This window comes from Microcaecilia unicolor, unplaced genomic scaffold (genome assembly GCF_901765095.1).
Source record: "Microcaecilia unicolor unplaced genomic scaffold, aMicUni1.1, whole genome shotgun sequence".
Taxonomy (NCBI): Eukaryota; Metazoa; Chordata; class Amphibia; order Gymnophiona; family Siphonopidae; genus Microcaecilia; species Microcaecilia unicolor.
Genome location: NW_021963101.1, coordinates 123,418 through 150,246, shown reverse-complemented (window position 1 = coordinate 150,246; position 26,829 = coordinate 123,418). Strand labels below are relative to the sequence as shown.

The 26,829-nt window shown below is 43.8% G+C and overlaps 1 protein-coding gene across 1 annotated transcript in view; it reads left to right on the top strand.

Moving 5' to 3' along the window:
• Positions 1 to 26,829, top strand: part of LOC115458930 (kelch-like protein 14) — a gene marked incomplete at its 5' end in the record, with an annotated part of 100,014 nt that overhangs the window by 50,151 nt on the left and 23,034 nt on the right. The window contains 1 exon segment of the mRNA XM_030188786.1: positions 21,771 to 21,880. Within this exon segment, the coding sequence (XP_030044646.1) occupies positions 21,771 to 21,880 (110 nt within the window).

Sequence of the window (26,829 nt, the reverse complement as noted above, 5' to 3'; positions counted from 1 at the left end):
ATTCACATCTCATTACTGCCTGCAGCAGGATACCCGACGCGACAGTCGGTTCGGGCAGTCAGTTCTTCAGAACCTGTTTGGGCTTTAGGATCCAACTCCACCCCCCGAGGGCCCTGTTTGTTCTGTTCCAGGCTACACTCTCAGTTAGTTGGTAAATTTTTTTAGGTCAATCTCAGTTATGTCCTCGCCGTTGCGAGGCCCAATTGACCATGGTTGTTGTTTTGAGTGAGCCTGGGGGCTAGGGATACCCCATCAGTGAGAACAAGCAGCCTGCTTGTCCTCGGAGAAAGCGAATGCTACATACCTGTAGAAGGTATTCTCCGAGGACAGCAGGCTGATTGTTCTCACAAACCCGCCCGCCTCCCCTTTGGAGTTGAGTCTTCCCTTGAAGTGTATTGTCTTGCTACATACTGGACTGGCCGGCTCGAGCCGGTTTCGGGCGGGAAGACGGCCGCGCATGCGCGGTGCGCATGGGCGCGCGAGGACTAGCAAAGGCCTTTGCTAGTAAACTTTCCGATGGAGGGGGCTGCCGTGGACGTCACCCATCAGTGAGAACAATCAGCCTGCTGTCCTCGGAGAATACCTTCTACAGGTATGTAGCATTCGCTTATTCTGTTTTGAGCATGTTTCACGGACAAGTGGTTTTATAAGTCAAAATAAAAATAAATATTTTGTTTTATGCAGATCTATTTTGTTTTAACATAACTAAATGGGCTATAAGCCCCTAATGCAGTCCATTGGTTTTCCATTTTGTTCTTGTGATGACTTATACTGTGCCAAAACTGAAAACGTTCTACCTCCTGCATCGTCGGTACCGAGACATCGAAAGGCTGCGTCGACGTCGGTGGTACCGGGGCCTCCGCTATTGCTGATGTCGTCGGACGGTGGTGCTTCGTCTGGAAGTCAATTGTCTTGCCAACATTCTTTCCCCGTCCGCATTCCTGCCCTGCTGAACGTCAGCTGCACACATTGGACTGCAAAAGAGCATTGGCCTTCTATCTGGAGCGGACACAGCCCAACAGTCAGTCCGCCCAATTGTTTGTTTCTTTTGATCCCAACAGGAGGGGAGTGGCTGTGGGGAAACGCACCATTTCAAATTGGCTAGCAGATTGCATTTCCTTCACTTACACCCAGGTTGGGCTGGCTCTTGAGGGTCATGTCACGGCTCATAATGTTAGAGCCATGGCAGCGTCAGTGGCCCACTTGAAGTCAGCCACTATTGAAGAGATTTGCAAAGCTGCGACGTGGTCATCTGTCCACACATTCACATCTCATTACTGCCTGCAGCAGGATACCCGACGCGACAGTCGGTTCGGACAGTCAGTGCTTCAGAATCTGTTCGGGGTTTAGAATCCAACTCCACCCCCCTAGGCCCATTTTTTATTCTGTTCCAGGCTACACTCTCAGTTAGTTGGATAAGTTGTTAGGTCAATCTCAGTTATGTCCTCGCCGTTGCGAGGCCCAGTTGACCATGTTTATTGTTTTGAGTGAACCTGGGGGCTAGGGATACCCCATCTGTGAGAACAAGCAGCCTGCTTGTCCTCAGAGAAAGCGAATGCTACATACCTGTAGAAGGTATTCTCTGAGGACAGCAGGCTGATTGTTCTCACAAACCCGCCCGCCTCCCCTTTGGAGTTGTGTCTTCCCTTGTCTTTGTCTTGCTACATACGGGACTGACGAACACGAGCCGGTTCGGTCGGGAAGACGGCCGTGCCTGCATTGGCGCGCGAGGGCTAGCAAAGGCCTTTGCTAGTGAAGTTTCCGATTGGAGGGGGCTGCCGTGGACGTCACCCATCAGTGAGAACAATCAGCCTGCTGTCCTCGGAGAATACCTTCTACAGGTATGTAGCATTTGCTATACCACAGAGGCATGGTATGGTCGCATTTTCAATATGGTAATAATAGGGCCCAGCTAAGGAACAGATTATTTTGAGTTAGTCTTCACTGGACCAAACTTGCTTTCCTTGTGCAATCACCATCCAGCTGGATAGACAGTGTCTTAAAAGGTGGAGGATAATGGAATTTTATTTTTTTTTACATTTATACCCCACACTATCCCAAGCAAACTCAGGTTCAATGTGCCTTACATTTGAAAATACAGTGAGACAGAATAATAGAATTCAGTTATATCATTTAACAAAGTTGAGATTAGCATATATACCCAACTGGGCATTTAAATGTCTGCTCTTAAATGATGCCATGTGTTCAGAAAACATAACCATAAGTATAGACAGTTATTCAAACATTATTACATGTATACACCAGAACAGGCATCCATATACATATTGCAAAAGTAAACAACAACTTCTGCAGAATACATCCAAAGCTTAATTTTTATTTTCTCATTTCCATCTTCCAGAATTCTAGACAGCAGATGTACTCATCAGTAGGCACCAAAACAGTCCAAAACAAGTAAAGTCAGAAACTACACAGTTTATACATAATCTTTCAACCACCCTTAGGATTCACCATTGGGTTTAAAAAATAAAACCATGTGCATGTAAGGGCTGGGTAAATGAATTAAAACAAAGTTTAAAGCAAATGCCCTTAACATGTAATACTTGGTAACAATAATGAAACAGTGATGGAATATTCATATAGCGAGCAGCCTGAACATAATTAATTTTGGGGTCCTTTCACTAAGCTGTGGCAAAAGGGGGCCTGCACTGCCATCAGCGCATGATTTTGAGGTGCGCTGAGGCACCCTTTTACTGCCGAAGGTAAAAGGCTGTTTTGTTTTTTTTAAGAAATGGCCATGCAGCAAGTAAAGTATTTGCTATGTGGCCTTTTCGGGGGACAACACTTACCACCACCTGGGTTTACCGCCCGGCAGTACTTCCTGTTTAGCGAGTGGTAAGCTCGTCATGAGCTTCCCACCACTTAGTAAAAGACCCCCTTTGTATGAACTTGACAGCTAATAGTGTGCTGAACTGGACAATGTTGGCACATTTAGATTGACTGTGGACAGAACTTCTGCATGAAGGAAGCCCTTCCCTCATTATTCAATACTCACCTGTGAAATAGTAGTAATTAAAAAAAAAGGCAAGTGCATTTTTATAATATACCACTGCATTCCACAAAATGAAAAGAGCAAGTTCCCACATGCCATCTTTTTCTTTTGATGTAGGCATAGGAAGAAAAGATGTTAAATGCTCCCAGGTTTCAATCTAATTGATGGTTTGTTTGTTTTTAATTGTACTTATAAATAGTAAGTCTTATTGTTAAGCATCTGATTCTCTTAACATAATGTCTGTTTTGGTGGACCTTTACTAGGTGAAAACATTTCTGTATAAATACAGGGAGTCCCTATAACCAGCCCCTCCAAATGACACAATGATTTACAATTTAGAGCTAATTACTACTCTAACTGGTGAAACCAATACGTCCTCTGTGTACATCTGTATGCTGCACAAGCTGGCATGTTTGAAAATATAAGTGAAATCAAATAAAAATGCTACCAACAATAAGGAATGACAACATGGATAGAGCAGCTCATAGGTTTGCTTTCATTGTTTTGGGTGAATGGAGATGACGGCTGCACAGAAGAGAGGGAAAGGGAGATTAACCTAATTGGCTTCAGCTATTTGATGTCATGCCGACTCCTGTTCTCAATCTATCCTCCTTGCTCCAACAGCAGTCTTGGAAGCCATTTTGAGGCAAGAGAAAATGGGGATCGCTAGTCCAGCCCCCACTATCCACCAACACAGTAGGCCTAGGAGGGGGCTTCCGCTGGTGGGCGGGTCTGGGAGTGGGGTTTGTTTTGGTCAGGGAGGGAGGGGGTGAGAGCTGCGCAGCTTAGTTTTGGTTTCAGCCGAAAATGCACAAGCGTTTTTGTTTGAAACTGAAACATGGCCAAACATGAACTTCAGGCTAGTTTCAGCTCCAAAGCCAAAACTGAAAATAAAATTTGGTTGGCTTCTTCACATGCGTATGGCAAGGAGTTCGAATTCCATTAGCCATGCTCTGCATGCTTTCCCCATTTGATGTTAAAAATCACTTATACAGTCAGTACTTGCTGTCAGCTACATAAGTGTTTTTTTAGTATTGCTCTCTTGAGAAGATAACAGTAGCAAATTGTGAAATCAGATGGCATTATGCTGCTACAGAGAGATAAAGGTTTGATATGTTATTGGGACGTTCAGCTGGGGCTTCACCTACTACTAGTCTGGGATGAGCTTGAAAAGGTTATAGGGATAAGTACGGGGCAGGATCTTCAATCCTGGTCTCTCCTTATCCCCTGAACTGTTGTCATTGTGGTTGTAGTAGTAGCAGCAACTGTGGTGACCGATTAGTGAGAAAATATAGGCCTGGAACTGAGCCAGAATGAACCTCACTTCCTGTTGATAAGCTAGGATGGGGTACATCTGGAAACCAAGTCCATTCACTGACTCACTTCTCAGCCCATGCCACCTCACCATTGGTTACTGCTACCACCACTATTTGGAGTAAAGAAGATCATGGGAGGGAGGGGAATGAAGGGAAGCCAACGGGAAAGGTTGGGAAAGGAGAAGAAAAGTGGGTCTGGGGGAAAGGAACAAATGAGAGGACATGGGAAGGGACAAACAGGAGTGATAGAAAGAGACAAGAGAGGCTTGCAGGAAGGAGTGGAGAAAGATGGACTGAGGAGAGCAGACAAGGGCAAAGAGACGAAATACTTGCAGGATGACTTAGGAGAGAATGGGAGAAAGAAAAGGGAATGAAAGATAGGTGTATAATTGCACCAGAGAAATAAACTGTAAATAATGAGGAAGAAGCATGAAGCTAGAGATTTGGATTGTTACCTCATCAGCCAATTCAATTTAAAAAGGGATTTTTAGCTTTTTTTTATGAAGAGGTGCATGCTGTGCAAATTTGAGACAGAACACTTTTTAATAATAAATGAAAACCCCCTGTACTAAAGCATTTTCCCTATAATAATGGCAGTGTTTAAAGACCTTATCAGAGTAATAAGGGTGTACCTAGAGTAAATTGACCTATCTGAAAATTAGACCCCTCAGCCTAAGCGGAAGTATGTGTAGATTTCCATATCATGCGTACATTTTCTCTGAGTTAAAAATAGGTATTCCAGGGTTGTGTTTCGCTGTATGTGTACTTGGTATTTTCAAAAGGACACATGTAGTTTTCTCTCTCATTCCATGACTCCAATGGGTGCCCACATGCAAATCAGGTGCAAAGTAGGTGAGTTCTTTTAGTATGCATATTTTCTGATTGCTAATTTTCAAAGAGAAGCCACCTGGAATTATTTTCTGAAAATTGCCTGCCAAGTTTGGGGCATAAGAGTACCTGCACACTTTGGAATTACATGCCCCCTTTCAGAAGAATTCTCAGTACATCAACCCCCAGGACAATAATAATGATCACCCAAGCCTTGTTTTTTAATTTACAGAGCTGTCCATTAAAGTAAAAAGTTTAGTAAGTCATATTTGCTTCATGCTTATACTGCTGCATGTTACATAGCGGTAATGGGTGCTGCATCGTGTATATGATACAACTCTTGCTCTCAGTGAGGTTCTTCTTTCTGTCTTATGCCCCGTTTCTTTCTTTGCAAAGAAGAAAGTTATTTGATTGGGGCTCCTCTGGAAGAAATGTGTGGTATTGGATTTTAACAATCTGCTTTTAAAAGTGCCTTTCTCCTACTCTCCCTCCTAGTAAAGTGACCTTTTTAAATGGAGGGAAGTGGGTTTAGATGACAGCCGTGATAAATGCGGTCATGTTCACTCAATAAAAGAAGGCCCAGTGCATTTGAGGATAAATCAGTGGAATGTGCAGCCCCACCTGTCTGCCTCCATCATTCATTTCCACTGTCACTTTCCCAGTAGCTGATGGATCACAGTTGCTGTAAAATTAGACAGCCTTTAATCTCATTTCATCCTGATTAGCTTCTCTTTACCCTTTCCCTCCAACTCACTGACTGACACGCTAGAAACTCACATGGTGTGCTGTGTTTGAGGGAAGAGTACAGAACCTGTCTTCAGATACCCTTCTGTTTAGTGAAGGAGCCAGGTGTTCTCCTTCCTTGAAAAAAAGTATTGAAACTTTCGTGATGTTTTCCCTAGGTAAAAATCAATAAGCAAAACAAAATAAAGAAAAAAACAAGCCACACTGATACTTTTTAAACTTCTAAGGTCTAATTTGTGAAGGTTTTCTCCTGTTTTGGAGGGGAAGGCAGATCCTTCTGATAATTCAGGACCATGTTAGCATGGCTATGGCCAGAACACTGAAGACTTGGACTTGGGGTTTTGCATCTTTATTTTTTTAAGTGTACTTTTTTTGTTACAAGAGTTTCAGCTCATGTATCCCTCTATTAAAAAACAAAGTTGAGCACCCTGTGAATAAGGAGAGGAGGTATTCAAAATTTCTGGCTCTATTCACTCTTCTATTTCCTTTGTTTCTGTAGTCCAGTTCTCTCTCTCACTATCTCTCTCTGCTCTTTTCCTTTCATCTTTTTCCCTCCCCCACACATCTCTCCTGCCTACCCTGCTCAGTCTCTCCTTCTATCTCTGCTGTATGATTCTTCAGATCCCCATGCTTTCTCTGCCCTCCTCGGTAGGGGTGTGCAAAGGCAAAATTTTATTAGTTTTCATTTTTTTCCCCTGATTTTGAGTTGTATGTTTTTTTGGTTAATTTCACATATTCATTTTAATATGAATGGAATTCTTATCCTACCCCTCAGATCTTTTAACTCTCTCCTTCCCCCATATTTATTCCCCATGATCTTTTGGTGGCAATGTCTTCTAATGGGTTTGTTTTGTGCATACCATGATAGTAATGAACCTCACTCCTGTTGAGAGAGAGAGATGCTTAAGAAAAAGGATGAGTCTATTGATAATTGTTTACAGTTATCACTCCTAATCCATAGTAAGCTGTCACTTGCCATAGTACTCGTAACACCAAAACAGGAAAAGAATCCCTACAGTGTGTTCAAAACACAGAGCGCCTTTCGCACCTTGCAGATAGCAGTTTCTGTTTGTTCTCAACCGCATACTGGGAGTTACTATTTTTTCAACAATTTGCACTGTTGATTTTAAATTCTGCACCGCACAACTGGATATGCTGCAGTTAGTCCAGTGTCTTACACCATTGATATAGTGTTTGCATCCTACAGTGCTCTTGACACCTGAGGCAGGCAGTTTTATCTGCTAAAACATGGTCTTGTGTCAGGTCCTACATTGGTGCTTGTTTAATAAAGATTGTGTTGACATTGAACTGCCCGCTGGAACCTTTTGTGTCATTCCTACTTCTTACTTGCCGTAGTACTTGCATCATGACAAAGAGAGCTTCCTTCTTGAGTTCATAAGATATAACATGTATAGGCATTGTCAAAGTGTAAATGGCACTGACATCGCTATTACCAATGCTGTTCTTATGTTTTTCTCTATTACCACAATGCCCTTTTTTGCTAGTATAATTCCCTGTGACTGGAAAAAGGCCATTATCCACTGTATCTTTTAAAAAGAATCCTCTTTAGATGCAGCTGTTCCTTCACTATAAGCCAATTTCAAATTTACCAATCTTGTCAAGATTTATTGAAAACTTGTCATTGCCCAGCTTCTTCGGTATGTTGAGCAAGTGCACATTCGTCATTTGCATCAATCAGGGGTTGGACCCAAACACAGCACCAAAACTCTCCTTGCGGCTTTAGTTAATGATCTTCACAGTGCTTTTGATAGTGGAAAGGCAGCCCTGGCAATTTCTGTAGATCCTACTTCAGCTTTTGATCTTGTGAATCATGGCTTGCTCTTATCTACATTATTCTGACATGGGTATCATAAGAATGGTTTATCATTGGTTTCACTCAGCTAATCTTATATTGTCTCACTAGTAAAAAAAAAAGGCCCATTTCTGTGTGTGTCAGAGAGAGAATGAGAGAGAGACAGAGACAGCGTGTGTGTGTGTGTGTGTTTCTGTGAGAGAGAGAGTGTGTGAGAGACAGTGAGTGAGTGTGAGCCCCCACCCCCCTCTCGCAGGGTCCCCCTCCCCACCCCCACCTGTCTGGTCTCAGGACCCCCTCCCCTCCTCTCTCTCCCCTGCCCCCCCTCCAGCCATCCATGTCCAGTGACCCTCCCCTCCCCCCTCCAGCTACCCATGTCCAGCGACTCTCCCCTCCCCCCCCAGGCACATCAAACCCCCTCACCACCCGCAGCTGCCAGTGGTAACGCTGTCCGGCCGCCGCTGCTGCTTCTCCTGTTGAGCAGCAGTGGCCGCTACAAAAAGAAAAAAAAGCAATAAATGTTTTTAAACCCAGCCCAAATCATTCGTAAATGCCCGAGTCTTAAAACGCAGTCTCTGCAGCCGCTCCTCCTCTCGCCTGTCACGTCGCTGCGCTCCTCTGGGGTCTTACTCCAGGAGCAGTAACGTGGAGGAGAGAGGAGGAGCGGCTGCAGAGATTGCGTTTTAAGACTCGGGCATTTGCGAATGATTTGGGCTGGGTTTTAAAACATTTATGGGTTTTTTCTTTTTGTAGCGGCTGCTGCTGCTCAACAGGAGAAGCAGCAGCGGCCAGACAGCGTTACCAGTGGCAGCTGCGGGTGGCGAGGGGGTTGATGTGCTTCGGGTGGGGGAGGGGGGTGTTTGATGTGCTTCGGGGGGGGGGGGGGGTTGATGTGCCGGGGGGGCTTGGGTGATGCACAGGGGGGGGTTCTGTGGTGCCGCGCTTGTAGTTTTTTGATGCGCTGCTCCCTGCCACTTGCGCCGAAGTGGCAGGGAGCGGCGCACTGACAGCTGATTCCCAGGCAGGGGGAGCAGTAGGGAAACACGCGGAGCGTGTTTCCCTACTCCTCCCCCTGCCTGGGAATCAGCTGTGAGTGACGTCATCCTGGCTACGGAGCCTAGTTCAGCAACTCCAGGAGCCACGGACACAGACAGTCCCACATTAGAACGTTGGTGGTGAGAATTATTATATAGAATTACCTTCTTCTAGGTCCTCTCCTTTTTTTCTTTCCCATGCAGAGTACCACAGGGATCTGTATTAGCGCCTCTCCTTTTCAATACCTTTTTGAGTCCTCTTTTTACTGTCATCCAAGATCAGACTATTACTGTATACAACTTCGCACAATATCTTGCCTTCTTCTTATCATGACCCTGACTGTCTTAATCTTACCCTTATCCACTGCTGTCTTCATTCAGTGACTGGCTTAAAGATAACCATCTTATCCTTAATTCTTCTAAGCCAGTCCTCAGGACACACCTAGCCAGTCAAGTTTTCCGGATACCTACAATGAATATGCATGAGATAGATTTGCATACAGTAGTGCATGCAGATTTATCTAATACATATTCATTGTGGGTATACCTGCTATTGATATGCATCAGTGGGTAGCGACTAAATGTGCACATGCCTATATGCTAGTACTCTGTAACGGAAGCTGTTACACTTGACACACAGAATCAAGACACCTTATACCCTTCACTGTCAATTAAAGTGTTCTATTACGTATTGTGTTGACATTGTAAGTAGTATACCACGCCATACTTTGTATTGTTATATGAATATTTTTACTGATGTAATTGCCTGTTGCTCATGTTTGATTTATTCTTACTGTACACCACCTTGAGTGAATTCCTTCAAAAAGGCGGTAAATAAATCCTAATAAATAAAAAATAAATAAATACATTGGGGCGCCCGGTTATAGAATTGCCCCCATAATGTCTCATTTTGCTTCAGTGCTTGGGATGTGCTGTAAGGAGTAAAAAGTTAGCTCACTTTTTACTTTTTCCTATGGCTAGCAAGGGGATGAGGAACCTATGTGATCATGCCACTTAATATAGAGTTAATGAGGAGGTGCCACAGCTGTGAAGCGATGAGCAGTATGCTCAACTGCAGATATTTACATATCATACCAATAATATTAATGCATGGAGTATGCTTGCATTTCAGATATGTACATCTAATACGCATAATCTGATAGTCATATATTGTGGTGTATGTGCGTGTAACACTGCTCCATGTCCCTGTACCATCTTTATACAACATATCAATTCTACAGCTAATGCAAGCCTGACACATTAGAACAGGGGTGGGCAACCTTGGTCCTCAAGGATTTCCCCAATGAATATGCATACTCATAATAATAACTATGGCTAATTATACATCTTTATTATATCAAAATGTTCCGCTACAAATTGAATAAAGCCTATAATCCTTCTACACATTGTTGCTCATAATTCAAACATATATTCACACAACATCACACTCATTAAAACAACAACACATAAGTCCTCTTCCTCAATGTGGAACCAATACTGGAGTGTAGAACTCACTGTACTTACCTTTGAGCATCATCCATCTCACTGTCCCACTGTCAAATATGTGTTCATATTACTTTATCACCAAGATCTTCAATCCATACTCTTCAACGAGATAAGACCCAATCAGTGGAGCAGCGTGAAAATTAATCCTCCAGAATTGCTATTAGAAGCACACACTCTCTAAAGGCGTTCCACTACCGCTTCCCACCACATGCAGTGAATTGTTGTTTAAATGAGTTCAGAACCACCAGCATTATCAATCCATTTAGGACATGACCCTACACGGTCCGTGTTCCGCTCGCCAGAGCATCATCACGGGTCAATATATCTAAACATAGAACAACAATCATAGTAACATGTTCAAACGTACTCACACGTTACTTCAAACGTTCAAATTGTACATAGTATTCAAATTAAAATCCCAAACCCACTTACCGGCTACATCGAGCCACAGAGACCTTGATCATGGTGCCATATCGCGGCAGGTAAGTCAAAAAGACGCGTGCGTATGGTGCAAGATGGGATTTCAGTCCTTAAATACACTTCCTTCCTATACAGTAAGCCATTCAATCTCCTTATTGAGACCATGAGAAATAGCAGTATTCCACAAAAAAATTAAGCGTTGCTCTTTCCTAGACAACATCAGGGGAACATTACCACCCCTTGGAGCAGACACTTTATGTAATACCACAAATCTTAAATCTTGGACCAAATGCCCTACCTGTAGCCAGTGGGATATAAGGGGAGCTTCCGTGCATTGTGTACGTAAATTACTTAGGTGTGGGGCTATCCGCACCTTAATTTTGCACATAGTCTGCCCAATATACCATAGCCCACACGGGCAGCATATTCCATACACACACTGAGATGAATTACAGTCTGTATGTGTTTTGTAATTTGAACCTATGCCCCTGAGAGTGTGGAACAGCAATCTCCTTCACCTGAAGGGCATATTGGCAGTACATGCATTGATGACATGCATAATGACCCCTGTCAACCACTTCACCCTCAGCATACGCCACATCTTTCATTCCTCCCACAAAGAGCCACTCTCCCAAATCCATACGTCGAGTAAATGCAAACCGGCATTTGTTTAAATTGGGTATGTATGGCCAACATAGCCCAATGCTTCTTAATAACTTGCACCACCAATTTAGATGCATGGGTATATGGTCGCCTTGTCTTACTTGTATATTACCATATACCCGTGCATCTAAATGTTTGAAGTAACATGTGAGTAGGTTTGAACATGTTACTATGATTGTTGTTCTGTGTTTAGATATATTGACCCCTGATGACACTCTGGCGAACGAAACACGGACCGTGTAAGGTCGTGTCCTAAATGGATTGATAACACTGGTGGTTCTAGACTCATTTAAACAACAATTCACTACATGTGGTGAGAAGGGGTAGTGGAGCACCTTTACAGAATGTGTGCTTCTAACAGCAATTCTGGAGGATTCATTTTCACTCTGCTCCACTGACTGGGTCTTGCTTGAGATTTTTACATTCCAGTATTGGTTCCACATTGAGGAAGAGGACTTATGTGTTATTGTTTTAATGAGAGTATGAGTGTGATCTTGTTTGAATATATGTTTGAATTATGAACAACAATGTTTAGAAGGTTTGTAGGCTTTTTTCAATTTGTAGAGGAATATTTTTGATATAATGAAGATGTATAATTAACCATAGTTATTACTAGTATGTTTGACACAAGTGGTACAACTGTATTGTAATATTTTTACCCTGATATTTTTATTATATATTACAATGAATATACATGAGATCTATTTGCAAGCAGTGCCTCCATTGTATGCAGGTAGATCTAATGCATATCCATTGGGAAAATCCTGAAAACCCGACTTGGTTGTGGGGCTAGAGGAGGCTATGCGGGCACTGGCTATATGTAGCTAACTGGGCAGATAGGGCTGCTTTTTATGTGCTCCTATCTTTGTCTGATTAGCTCTGTGGGTACTGGCATTGCATATCAAGCAGAACTCATATAACTTTCACATCGTGACCAGACATGACGGGCATTGAATATCCACATCTAATTTGACAGACAAATAATTTATTTCTGTATGAACCAAAACTGGCAAATTTATCTAAGCAGGAATGCCCTATTTCAAACAAAATCCCTTCTTGTTTCTTTAACATGTAGCATTCTTCACCGCTGTGTGAAAAGATTATAGATTCAGAACTGGTTCAAAACCATTTCAACCTGTTTTTCAGATTACAAGTGCTTCATGTAAAACCTTAAATCTCAAGGACAGAAGTTTGAATTTAGCACCTAATTGAAGGGGGAGCCAATGCAGCTAAAACAGAACTGAGGCTGCAGAAGTAAACTTTGACTGTGTCAAGATCAGCTGATCCATTGAATCCTTCAGAAGCCTATTAGTTATCCCATTGAGGAGACCCCCACACAGGCCCCTACATACAAACCATAGTCTAAAAAAACTACAAAGCTGTCTAGCTGGTTTCACAAAAGTATCACGAAGAGCTGCTTGTCAGAATTGTGAGGAAGCGGTTGAACAGCCTAATGATTTGTGGGGTGAGAGTGCTGAAGATGGGACGATCATGACAGAGAATTGTGTGTCTCCTCAAAGCCTAATCCGTGTCTTTGTGCCAGGCAGTTGTCTCCTCCCAAATGAAAGAAAGTGTTGACGTTTAAGATGAACATTTAAGATGACATGAACAGAAGAGAGGCGTAGCCAAACAAAATCAACAGCTACCAGTCCTTACTTGATAATATAGGTCATAAGGAATAGTGACTGAGTTGTAGACAGTTCCATGGAAGCCAGTGGTGATTGCCAGCAGTTGGCGCTCTTGCACAACCTACATCCACCTGCTGCTAAGTGGTCAACGCATTTGTTTGGAGATGCATCCTAGTGATGAATTCACTTAAAACATGGAGACCCTTTTACAAAGCCGCAGGAGGGCTAACGCATGGGTAGCGTGCACCAATTAGGCACTACCACTGGAGTAGCATGTGCACCCAGAGGTAATTCTGAGTTTGGCGTGCGCCGAATCCTGCAGTAGAAAATACTTTTCTATTTTCTACCACAGGGGGGCTTTCCGGCAGCACAGCCACGTTGGTGCATGTAAGTAGCGTGTGAACCCTTACCGCTAACTCAATTGCTGGCGGTAAAGGCTCAGGCCATAAATAGGTGCGCGATAGTTTTAATTTTTGCACACACCCATTTCCCAGCCCATTAAAAAATGGTCTTATTCCCAGCTGCGGCAAAAAGTGGCTCAACACACGCCCAAAAGGCGCGCCCACACTACCGCAGTCCACATTTTACCGTGGCTTTGTAAAAGGACCCCATGGTGTAGTGTATCATGTTACACTGTACTATGTTATACATCTTTGTCTCTTCTCCTTCTTTTTATAATGGTTAGAGTTTCTTTCCATGGTTGATTTTAATTGTATTAATCTTTTTCTTTTTTTAATGTACCCCGCTTTGATGGTTGCCCCTAAGCAGGTTATCAAATAAAATAACCTTGAACCTAAATATATTTTGTATAGGGAAGAATAATATTTAGATTCCCACTGAAATTCAACCAGCTGTGTTCACCACATTGTGAATATTTGAAACCGAATTTTCATCAGTGCCTGTCGGTGGTGAGGCATCGACTGATACCCTGTCAGACTAGGTGCTCTTTTAAGATGTATCGGATTATGGCCTTATTTATGAGTAATATACAGCATTGCAAAATAACTAAAGAGGAATCTACCCCTAGGTAAGATGTGTGGATGTGGTCCAGATGGACGTTTGATCCCTACAACTCGTCTGTCTCATCAGCTATGGCATTTGAGAACACAGCCTGTGAAAGATGTTCAGCCTGCCCTGGAAAGGCTAGATGCATCCGATTAACTTATTGGCAGTTTCTAACCTGAAGCCTAGGGGAACCTGCCTGAAAATGACAAATAGGATTTTTTAAAAATGTTTTCCAACCCAATGGAAGTTGGAATGAATTATACAAAAGGAATTGAAAGTGTCTGTCTGTCTGGAGGCGAAATAATTTTCTGAAAATGTAACAGAATAGGATAAAACTTGGCATGAGAACAAAACTGGTAAACTGGCATTATGAGTTCAAAAATGGGCCAGAGAAATACGTCCCACAAAAAATGGCCCAATACATTTCTATGGGAGAATGGATTTCAGCTTCTGTAGCATAGAAACAGAATGGGATGAAACTTGGCATGTAGAGAAAAAATAGTAAAAGGACACACTGAGTTAAAAAAAATGAGCCATATCACATAAGTGGTTCCAGAGAAATGACCCCCCCCCCCCCCCCCCCCCCCCCCCCCACCCCCCCCCCCCCCCCCCCCCCCCCCCCCACACACACACACACACCACCAAAAAAAAAGGTAGCTGTTAGAGAACAGGGCAAAGTAGTTTAAAAGGTGAAAGTCCCTACTCTTTGAAACCCCAAACTGCCTCTGCTCCCTAAAAACTACCCCATATAACCTCAGAAACTGGTCCATACCCCAAAACTACTGTCTGCAAAAACTCCACACCTAAAATCTACCCCCTGCAACTGCCACACCACCCCATATATTGCCCCCACATTGAAAAATTATCTGCAGACTGCCCCACTCCAATAAGAAAACTACTCAATTGACCCACCGCCCCCTAAACGTCTTCAACCCCCCCCCCCAAAAAAAATACCCTTCCACAACTAACCCACCACCCTGCAAACTTCTTCACCTCCAAAAACGAACCCTCCAGAACTGTCCCATCATACCACATACTACCCCACTTCCTCACTACCCTACCTGTGACTGCTGCAACACCCCACAAATTACCCACCCACAAAATTAGTCCTCTGCAACTACTTCTATATGCTTTGTGCAGAGCCAGATTAAGCCATTGGCAAACTGCACACATACTTTGCGTCTGCATGTTTAGGGGCAGGGGCAGCCCAAGATGATCTGTCGCCTGAGGCAGGGGTGGGATGCCGCCCACACTGGGTCTGATATCTCCCCTCTTCCTTCCTCAACCCTCTTCCTTGCGTTTACCTTATTTTTGTCTTTTCCAAAAGGCGGCAGCAACAGCAATTCCCATAGGCTGCTCTGCTGCGGTGCCACCGGCACCGGCGTCTTTGCTCCCTGTACTGCATCCCGCCTCAGAGGAAACAGGAAGTTACGTCAAGAGGCAGGCCACAGTGGGGAGAAAAGGCCGGTCCTGGCAGCAGGCCAGCCTTTGGGAATCATTGCCGTTGCCACTGCCACATTTTAGAAATTAAAAAAATAAGGTAAACATAGGGGAGAGGGTTGAGAAGGGAAGGAGAGAGTGCCGCTCCTGTAGAGTGCCACCTGAGGCCCAAACCTCAATTGGCCTAATGGTAGGGGACACTATGAGATGTGCTCAGGACTCAGCAGAATTAAGGTTCAGAAGGTAGAAGGATAGGTAATATGTCTGACATTTTTCAAAATTTAATACTCTATCTTCAGTTCTCTACTCCCCTGTCCCCATCCCCCTCTGAGTGAGCCTGCCCTGCTTGCTTCCATTGTAACTAGCAGCAGTCTGCAGAGACTGTAAGTAGAATTCAGCCAATGGTCAGGTAGAAGGGGCAGAGGCCTGGAAGCAGTGGCGTAGCTACGTGGGGCCTGGGCCCCCGTAGATTTGGCCCTGGACCCCCCTGCCGATGATCCTCTCGACCCCCCTCCCGCCGCCAACCCTCCCCCGCCATCGCCATGGGCTACCTTTGCTGGCGGGGGACCCCAATCCCCGCCAGCCAAGGAGGTCCTCTTCTTCCCGCGAAGGCTTCGTTCTGTTTCTGACATCCTGCACAGAAACAGATCAGCCAGGCTTCGTTCTGTTTCTGTGAGTCTGACGTCCTGCACGTACAGTGTGCGGGATGTCAGAAACAGAACGAAGCCTTCACGGGAAGAAGAGGACCTCCTCGGCTGGCGGGGATTGGGGTCCCCCGCCAGCAAAGGTAGCCCACGGCGACGGCGGGGGAGGGTTTGAAGGCGGGAGGGGGGTCGAGAAGGTCGTCGGCAGGGGTTGTCAAAGTTGGCGGGGGGGTCAGCGGCGCCAGGGGGGGGGCGATAATGGCTGGGGGGGGTCGGCGGCGTCGAGGTGGTTAAAATGTGCCCTCTCACCTCGGGCTCTGGACCGCGCCTCCCGCCAAAGTCTGGCTACGCCCCTGCCTGGAAGGCAGCTGTAATCACAGGAAGGGAGGAGGTGATCTTCAGGAAGTTTCTCTGTATAGACCTGAAGTTTCTGTGGGAGGTGGAAGAGAATAACTCCTCTCCCCCCATAAAATGTTCCAGTTCCAACAGCTGCAGTGTACATAACACTGATTCACTGTAACATAGTAATTGAGGAATTGCACCTTTCAAACTGCCTTCCTCTCTCATCTCTTCTCCTGATCAAGCACACTAAAAGCACACACGCACATACCAAGCACACACACACATATACATTTACATGCAGAGAACTGGATAGATTTCCATGAGCAATGCTCTGTGTGCTTTCTCACTTGTTTATTAGTATCGTAATTAGGATCGTTTCATTTACCATACTGCATAACTGAATTTTGAGAACGAATGATGATAAATCAGGTGAAATGAAAGATATATAACCCAAAATAATCCAAGTGTGAGTTAGACTGTCTTTTTTATTGGCACTGGTGAAAAGAACAGAGAGTCAAATCTGGCCCTGAGTCATATTGATTTCCCACTGCACTGGTTTCCTAAATGCTCTGCTGATCCGTGTCAAGCAATAAGTTCCCTGCCTGTACACGCACATCACCTCCCAGTTTGTCCTCACCTAGATTTAAGGAGCCCATTTGATGAGATGAACAAAGGCATCACTTTTCTTCTAATACCAGTGGACTAAAATTGCCTATAAATGATAGTTTTATGCTACTTGCATTTAAATTTATCATGCAGATTGTATACAGTGTACCAGATTAATTATAGTATAATGTATTTCATAAGAGGCAGCTTGATAATGAAATAGGTATAGTGTATTCTGGTATGATAGTCAAACTATTAAATATCAAAGTAAAAGCAGATATGAAATACATCTGAAATAGAGCCAGCATAGTTTTATTTCGAAGGAGGTGCCACACCTTTAGTACCACGGTTTTAGAACAGGAAAGAGCACAGGCAAAAAAAATAATAATTTTCATTTTTTATGAATTTTTCTCAGTTTTTGGGTGGGGTTTTTTTTTTAGTTTGTTTCACTTTTGTTTTAATGTAAAATGTTAAATGTGTGCTATAGTATTTAGTGCATGTTAAAACAATTTAGTGTGCATTACATTTTTTTAAAGAGCACTAATGAAACAAATGCATGAACATCCCTATTTTACAGCCTTTCTAGATGAGGAATGTCCTGTGTATGTTTTTGGAACATAAGTAAGGATTAATACTAACAAGATCATGTATGACATTTAGGAAATCTGTACAAAAATCATCATTGTGTCAGTGGGGCCTTATTTTGAAGAAATACATGAAGCTGAATGTAAAATAATTTAGGTACTACTACTACTATTTAACATTTCTAGAGCGCTACAAAGTGTACGCAGCGCTGTACAAACACAGAAGAAAGACAGTCCCTGCTCAAAGAGCTTACAATCTAATAGACAAAAAGTAAAGCATTTAAATTTAAAATATTTAAGCAGTCAAGCACAAGAGAACAGTCACAGAAGGACAGAAGATGTTGAAGGGTGGTCAGTGTGACCAGGTGCAACTCTGGCTGGAGTAGTGGGAGAAGGCGATAGAAGAATAGAAATGGGTGAGGCAAAGCAATGAGTGGGCTGATAGGGAGGTTACACAAGACATGTCACTCTAGGGGTGGGTGGGTAGAGGGGTAGGGTGGGTAGGATTAAGTCTAAAGCAGGAGAAGGTATTCTCCGCAGCCTATCTGTGAGATGGAAAATGCTCTCTGAAGCTGCTGCTATAAGTTGTTAGTTTTCTCTCCCTGAAAGAGATCCAAGCCACACCCACGAAGCTCAAACTGTCAGTGGGGAGGGTGAGGGGAGGAAATGGCAGTGCTTGATGAAAAAGAGAGCTCAGTTTGATAGGAGATACACTATAGGATGTCATTCTGAGGCCAGGCTAAGTCTAAAGCAGGAGAAGGTATTCTCTGCAGCCTATCTGTGAGATGGAAAATGCTCTCTGAAGCTGCTGCTATAAGTTGTTAGTTTTCTCCCCCTGAAAGAGATCCAAGCCACACCCACGAAGTTCAAACTGTCAGTGGGGAGGGTGAGGGGAGGAAATGGCAGTGCTTGATGAAAAAGAGAGCTCAGTTTGATAGGAGATATACTATAGGATGTCATTCTGAGGCCAGGCTAAGTCTAAAGCAGGAGAAGGTATTCTCTGCAGCCTATCTGTGAGATGGAAAATGCTCTCTGAAGCTGCTGCTATAAGTTGTTAGTTTTCTCTCCCTGAAAGAGATCCAAGCCACACCCACGAAGTTCAAACTGTCAGTGGGGAGGGTGAGGGGAGGAAACGGCAGTGCCTGATGAAAAAGAGAGCTCAGCCTGACAGGAGACACACTATAGGATGTCACCCTGAGGCCAGGCCAAGTCCAAAGCAGGAGAAGGTATTCTCTGCAGCCCATCTGTGAGATGGAAAATGCTCTCCGAAGCCGCCGCCACAAGTTGCCAGCTCTCTCTCCCTGAAAGAGATCCAAGCCACACCCACGAAGCCCAAACTGTCAGTGGGGAGTTTCTAAACCTTTTGTTTGTTGCAGTTGTTAACATTATGCCAGCACTAAGAGCATCAATAGGCCAGAGGCATAGGCAGACCTCAGATTTTGGATGGGCCACTGGGCAAATTGGGTGGGCACATGTAATGTAGTCTCCACAATCCCCCCCCCCCCTTCCAAGTGCCAAGTCATATCTTTACTGTAAATACCTATGCTGGTGGGGATCCCCAAGCCCCACCAGCTGCAGGGGTCCTCCAGTGGTGTGGCTTGCTGCAACTGGCAGTACTGTCCACATGCTGCCGGTGCCCCACCCCTTTGTGCATGTGTGGCAGGGGAAGGCCATTGTGACAGCAGCGTCTACACATTGACGTTGACTGAAACAATTAGGAAAGGGAGCTGTTCTTACTGCCAGAGGACCCCTGCAGCTGGTGAGGCTTGGGGATACCCATCAGCCAATAACAAGTGTGCAAGAATTTTGGGTGGGCCTGAGCCCAAAGTAGGTGGGCCCAGGCCCACCCATGGTTACGCTACTGCAATAGGCAGAAGGACAGAAGCACCAAGAAACTTTCAAAGTTAGTTAGCTAGACTCAAAGGGAGCAATTCTATAAAGTGCCTGGGAGACATGCCCATGCTCTGCCTATGTGTGTTCACCTTTTGCAGTTAGGCGCTGTGGCACTTAGGTGCTACCTTATAGAATAGCGCCTAGCGCACATAGGCATCTACCTATAAATTAAGGGTGCCTTTGATGACGTATCACTAGTTCTTTTGTGAGGAAGATGTAGCAGGCTTCAATGCTTATCTGTATTCAATCCTACCAGCTCTTCACGAGCACCTACTTGCGAAACTCGGTGTGACAGCTGTTGGACTTGGTGGATGCACTCCCTCCGGAGCATGCTGAGCCTCTTCGCCAGTTGTTCAAGCAGCAGAAGTTGTGTTGAAAGTTCTTGACCAGGGGCACTTATGACACCTTTGATGTTGTATTCAGGATCTCTGCTCAAAGTATAGCAATGTGCAGACTCTCATGGTTGCGTGTTTTTGACTTGGAACACTCTGTTCAGCAACAGTTGGCGGATGTCCCTTGCCAGGGGGATAACCTTTTTGTAGAGAAGGTTGAGGAGGTCGCTGACCAAATCAAGAAGCATACTGATACAATCTCTTCTCTCCGCCTGCCGTGCGCCTTCTGCTTCCACCTCCTCAGCTAGGAGGATTTTTGGCAAGCCAAGGAGCGGTTCCTACTACTATTCTAGGTGTAGGTACAATCCTTCAGCTCGCCAGCCTACTCAGGCTCAGCCCCAGCGCGCTTGTTCATGTCAACCGTGTGCGCCTAAAACCCCTGCTGCTCCCCAGGCAAAGCAAGGGACAAGCTTTTGACTGACTCCAGCAGAGCATAGCTGGAGTAAAAGTGTCCATCCCAGATGATTTGCCAGTCAGGAGGAGGCTAATATTTTTTCACCAAAGGTGGCCTCTTATAACTTCTGACCGGTGGGTTCTTCACATAGTCTGTCTCAGGTACGCCCTCAATTGGCATCTCAAACCTCCAAATTGCCCACCGAGAGCTCACTCTTTCAACTCTCAGCACAGGCAGGTACTTGCAAAGGAAAGTCAATCCCTGTGTCAATCTGCGGAGCTTTCTACTTACCCTAAATGAAGGGGTCCTTTTACTAAGCCGCGATAAAAAAGTGGCCTGCGTTAGTGTAGGCGCATGTTTTTGGGTGCACACCAGGCCAGTTTTTACCGCGTCTGCAAAAAAGGGCTTTTTTTAAAAAATGGGACAGGAAAAGGGCATGTGGTAAAAATGAAACCAGCGTGCGCCTAAAACTGGCCCGAGCCCTTAATGCCACCCATTGATCTAGCGGTAAGGGCTCACATGCTGCATGTGCCAACTGCTGATTACCGCCGGAAACTGCATGCTTGGGAAGAAATAAATAAATCTTCCAGGCTTTATAGGCATGTGGCAAATCTGAAATTACCACCAGGGAGGCACAGTAGCCTGGTGGTAGTCTCATTTTGGCACACGCTGCACGCACATAGAGCCTAATGCGCCTTTGTAAAAGGGCCCCTGAGTGTGTTTTCAACTTGTATGCTTGTATGTTCTCTTTAGATTTTTTTTCTCATTCCTGAATTCTTTGTGTACTATTGACCCCCTTTCTATTCCAGATATCGTAGGGGTTGATGCATAATATAACTGCATATCTGCTGTGTCTTCTGGTGATATTAGATGGGAACGGAGAGCTGAGCACAGAATAGACAGGGCCACATTATGGGGGTCTTTTACTAAGCCACAGTAGGGTTTTTAGCTTGGGGTACAAATCAACTGGTGGTAAACGCCGAGACACCCATAAGAATATAATGGGTGTCTCAGTGTTTACTGCCAGCTGATTTCTACTGTGACCTAAAAATGCTACAGTGGCTTAGTAAAAGGCACCCTATGACTTTTGTGGGCCCTAGCCACTTTTGCCTTCATAGGCCCCTCCCTTGGTGGCTTCATAGGCCCCTCCCTTGGTGGCATTTAATATAGGACTGAAGTTTGAATTTCAATTATATGTATATTTTATTTGTGTTTGACTTGTATTTTATGCATTTGTATTCTATATATTTTATATATTTTCAATGTGAAAGGCAAGGCATGAATATAAATAACTTTTATTTCATTTTTATTCTTTTTGATTAAAAAAAAAAACATTTTCATGGACCCCAGGCACTGTGCCTGTTGTACCTAATGGATAAGTCTGCCTTGAGGACAGATGCACAAATACTATGAATTGCCTCCCTTACATATTGCAAAAAGCTGTTAGCTGTCCAGTAAAGATGGTATTAGGAATGGTATATATTGTATTACAATGAAAAATAACTAAGAATATACTTGTTTTTTACAGTAATGCCATATAACAGTGCACATCATTGTGTTGTGGAAGTAGAAAACTTCCTGTTTGTATTGGGAGGAGAAGATCAGTGGAACCCAAATGGTGAGTGCTACATACTGACTGTTGAGCAACCTCAAAATTCAACAATGATATTGTACACAGGCTTTCAAACCTCATATATTCCTTTTTTGAGCTGTCAGATGTCATTTGAAGTAGAGCAGTTGGTAATGTCAGCAGTTAATGGCAGACATATCTTTTACTGTACAGAACAACAGATTTTTCCCATTATCCTAAATCCCAGCTATTCTGCATGAATTTTTTTTCCCGGAGACATGATTTATTTATTTGTATTTTAATCTTGAATCTCAAAACTCTGATTCGGGCACGCTTCTTACATGGGATTTATCAGGTTCTGGAGTACAGTTCCCTGCAGATTTTCGGATTGTGACAATGGGTACATCTCTGTTTTGTGGAATATACCCTATTTTTAAAAAACTGAAGCAAAATTATTTTTTCTTTTGTTTTCCCTAAAATTTTAAAAGCCCCAAGACCCCTCCCAACACAGTGTCCACTCTTTCCTTCCTTCCTTCCCTACCCCTCCACGCATTAAGACCTTCCCCCCACAAGACCCTCCACCCCTCTGCCTCCCCCCAACGGTGAAGGTAAGCCCCCCCCCCCTGGACTTACCTACGTCCCTGGTGGTCCAGTGGGGTCATTGGGGGCAGGAGCGCAACTCCTTTGCTCATGCCCCTTGGGGAGCCTCGGGAAAATGGCTGCCATGACCTCTCGTGGCAGCTCGTGGTACTACACAAAGTACCGTGAGCTACCACGAGAGGTCGTGACAGCCATTTTCCCAAGGTGCTGCAAGGGGCAGGAGCGAGGGAGCTGCACTCCTGCCCTCAACAGCCCCATTAAACCACCAGAGATGTGGGGGGAGGCGGGATGGAGGGCTTTACGAGGGGAATGTCAATGCGTGGGTGGAAGGGAATGAAGGAAGGAGGGGACATTGGGATGGGAGGAGGCTCGGGGGCTTTTATTTTTTGAAAAAAAAAAAAAGCATTATATGGGCCAGAACTGCCCGATATTCAGCCAGGGCTGCATAACTCTTATGCAGCCCAGACTGAATATTGGCCAGACCTGCATAACCTCTGGCAGCCTGCCCACCCCAAATTATCCCCTGATATTCAGTGCCGGTGCCCAGACATGGCCCAGCACTGAATATCGGGGGATAATTTAGCCGGCGACAAAGAAGCACAAAGGGCTCTCAAGAATGGTGCAAGTGATTTTTTTATTTGTGACTCGATACGGGTCGTGTTTCAGAGTAAAACAATGCCTGCCTCAGGGGTCAATTCAGCATCAGCTGCTGCTCAAAATATAATGCTCAGCATTTTTACAATCCACTCTGAGAACAGCACTACAAAGACATGGTGCAGAACAGACCACCATGAAAACTGTTTTTTTTTTGACTCAGGTTTATTCTGCTAAAATGAGTTGGTCTTTATTTCACGTTATGCAAGTCTTTCAAAAATTTTTTTTTTTCTTTTCCCCCTATCCCCTAAAGACTAATGTCTTGATTCACTTTTGGAGGTTTTGGCTGCTACTGGAAGAACTGCCACTGGGGGGTGTGGTTACTAACATGCATTAAGGGGACAATGCATGATTTTTACCCCTTAATGCATGTTAAATTAGCAAAAATGTGCATTATTTTACTGTAACACACAGTATTGTGGGCTATATAATAATAATAAGTTCAGTATGCAAATATATGCAAAACACATCATTATTATATAAATTGAATAACATAGCTTTCATTGAACTTTGAAAGCTGTGTTATTCCAGGAAAAAAAAACCACACCAGTTCATTTTTCCTGCCCGGCAGCATGGAGCCACCAACACACAGCTTGATGTTCCTAGACACCATCTTAAAGGGGCCGTTTCTGTCAAAAAACAAACATTGTCCATGGATTTCTTCTTTTCTTACCCTCCCTCCACCAGCAAACCCCCCCCCCCCTCCCCATAGATACCTTCCCCAGCCCTCTAGTGACACATAAATTCCCAAAAAGGCAAGTGTACAACTGGATGTGTGTATGTGCACAGAAAAGCGCTACTGATATGTATGTTACACGCTTATGTGCACTAGGCACTATTCTGTAAGATATTGCGTAAGTACTATAGTCCATAACTGCAGGAGGGCATACATGTGGGAAGGGCGTGGGCCTGTCTCTAACATATACACACAACTTATAGAATATTATAGTGACCTGGCAGAAATGGTCACGCCTAAATTCACAAAACCAGAAAGGCAAATTCCCTACATGAACAAAGTCCAAAGGGAAATATGTAGGGAAGGACCAATGGACATTCACCCAAGAGGCCAAACCAGAGGTCAATGTAAAAAATACCAAATTGATTGTCAAGGAGACTCAACATGGAACTGTGTTTCGGCAACTCAATGCCTGCTTCAGGAGTCAATATTTCTCCAACAAGTTTCCAAGATAAACTGATACTGAGACGCTCATGTTTACACTAGTCCTATATAATAAAAAGCACCTCCAACATTCTGAAGCTGACTCAGTGGCACTGTGGCAGTGTAGGGTTCGTAAGTCTGTCATTCAGCGTTTCATTGGCTCTCACTGTCCCTGCCCTCACGTCGAGGAAACGGAAAGCTGCATAGTTGCCAAGCAAACAAACGCAACATCACAGGAACGAAGAACCAATCAGACAGAACGGAACTTGGAGGAGGGAAGTGGAGTGGATTGAATCTCTAACAAACAATCATATACAGGGAGGTACGAACATCAGAGGAGGCAAGTGCACAGAACGGAAGGGAAGACAAACATTTAATCACTTTGTCACTCACACACATAATCAGACATCACACACACACAGACATCACACACACACACACACACACACACTCAATCACTCTGTGTATCTCTCTCTTACACTGTCTGTAAAACACACTGTCACTCTCAGTCTCTCACATGGGCAACTGTATGTTGCATTCTCACAAGTAAGGAGCTCTTCTGATGTGATTGTTAAACTGATTGAAGGGCCTGAACAAGGAAAACGTTTACCACATTGTAACACAGTTTACACAAAAACTATTGTATATAAAGAAATCTTACACATGTAACAACAATTATATTCAGAATACAACCGTGGAAACATTAATGGCAGGAACTCATTACATTGCTAGCGCCCATTTCATTGCGTTAAGAAACAGGTCTTTTTCACTAGTATTCTATAATGGCCTCTTAGCACACAGATGTTGTTAGAAAATTGGCAGTCACCACGCAGCATTGGCACATCTAACTGGAGGCACCAAGTTATAGAATTGCCCAGCTCATCCTCCTTAGCCTGCCCCCCCCCCACCCCCCACCAAGCCTACCTTAAGTAATCATTGCAGGACAGCAGCAATCCACAGTCAATCCTGCCCTTGCCAACACCAGGTTCAAAATGTGCCTGCAACCCCCAGGGCACTTTAGTAAAAGGGTACCTAGTCAGCATCTGGGGTCATTTCAAATATTTACACAAAACAAGACTTCCTCATCTCGATGTCACATTGAGGGTAACTTGAAAAACACAGTATATTTAAAACACCATCACTTGTTCCGAATATACTGTTCAAAATAATAGCAACATCAAACATTCCATTTAAAGTGAACACAAACCAATCACAATCAACTGCTTGCATCTCCCTTGACAGAGCATGAAAACGAGGCATATGCAAGGTGACAAATTTCTAACTGCCTGGATGCACAAGAGACCTATTCATAAAGATCTACAGGCGTGTATTACATTCTCATTGTAGATGCTGGAACATTTCTTCTTATAGCTTCTTTGTGTTCAGCAGTTTTTCCATGTGGTTGAATCAAGCCTTATATATTTTTTTCTGTTGGAATAGATGAATGGGGTGGTAACTGGAGCTTAGTGAATTTCATAAGGTTCCCGTACAAGTAAAAAGATTGATATTTTCAGATCATCATAATCCCATGTCTGATTTGCAGCGTTCTAAATATATCAAAGTTCTAAAAAAAAAAATGGAAAATTCTTTCACCAGTGTGCCATTGTGATGTCAAGCAACCTTGCATTGTTTCTCTTCTAAGATTTGACTTGCTGCTCTCAGAATATGCACAAAACTTCTAAAAAATATGTATTTTTTTTTTTTATTTTAAGCACGCCATACCAAATCCAAGGTTTTATGTAGCTTGGAAATCAGATCTTGAAAATATTGTTTTAAATGGAATGTCTAAAAGCTTTTCCTTGAGTACAATTGTGTAATTACCCGCCATTGTGCTTTCTTTTTCACGGCCACTTTCCACTTAAATTCTCTTCCTCTTCCCATATGATTGGAGCTATCTTTCAAAAACTTTAAAACATCCTTAAATACTTGGCTCTTCAAGCAAGCATCTCGTCTATTTAGTTAAGATGGCGGCGTTTTTGTGCAGAATTATCATCTCCTCCCCTCCTTTTTTTTTGTCCCCACCTGCCTTTCCTATCCCTTTGTCCTTTTTCATTGTCTTTTCCATCCCTTCGTCCTTTTTCTGTGTTTTCCTTCTCTTTGTCCTTTATTATGTTTTTACCCTATTCCTGCTTACTTCTTTCTCTTCTGCTATTAAATGTCTGACTGCTGTAATTGATAATTACTTATCTGAATATTGTAGTTCTTTTCTATTCTGTCACCTTTATTTTTAGTCTGTAAACCACCCAGTTGTGCAAGTCAGCTTGAGCAGTATAGCAAGTTTTAATAAGCTATAAACTATAATTAGAATGGCTGGGTTTTGTGCTGATCTGATTTAGTGGCAGTATTCTACATTACCTTGCAGGAGACTTGGGTTCAATTCCTAAACCCAGCTTCTGCTGCTCAGGCTGGCTGGAGTTGTTTTGGAGGCAGGATTTACAGCCCCTTGGAGAGGAAGGCAGGGAGTCCTAGCCATTGTACAACAGTGACACTTATAAAAAATCACATTTAGTGGGGATTCATCAAGTGGCGTTAGGCTTTCAGTCATGTTAATTGTCCCTTAACATGATTTAACAGCCCTAATGCC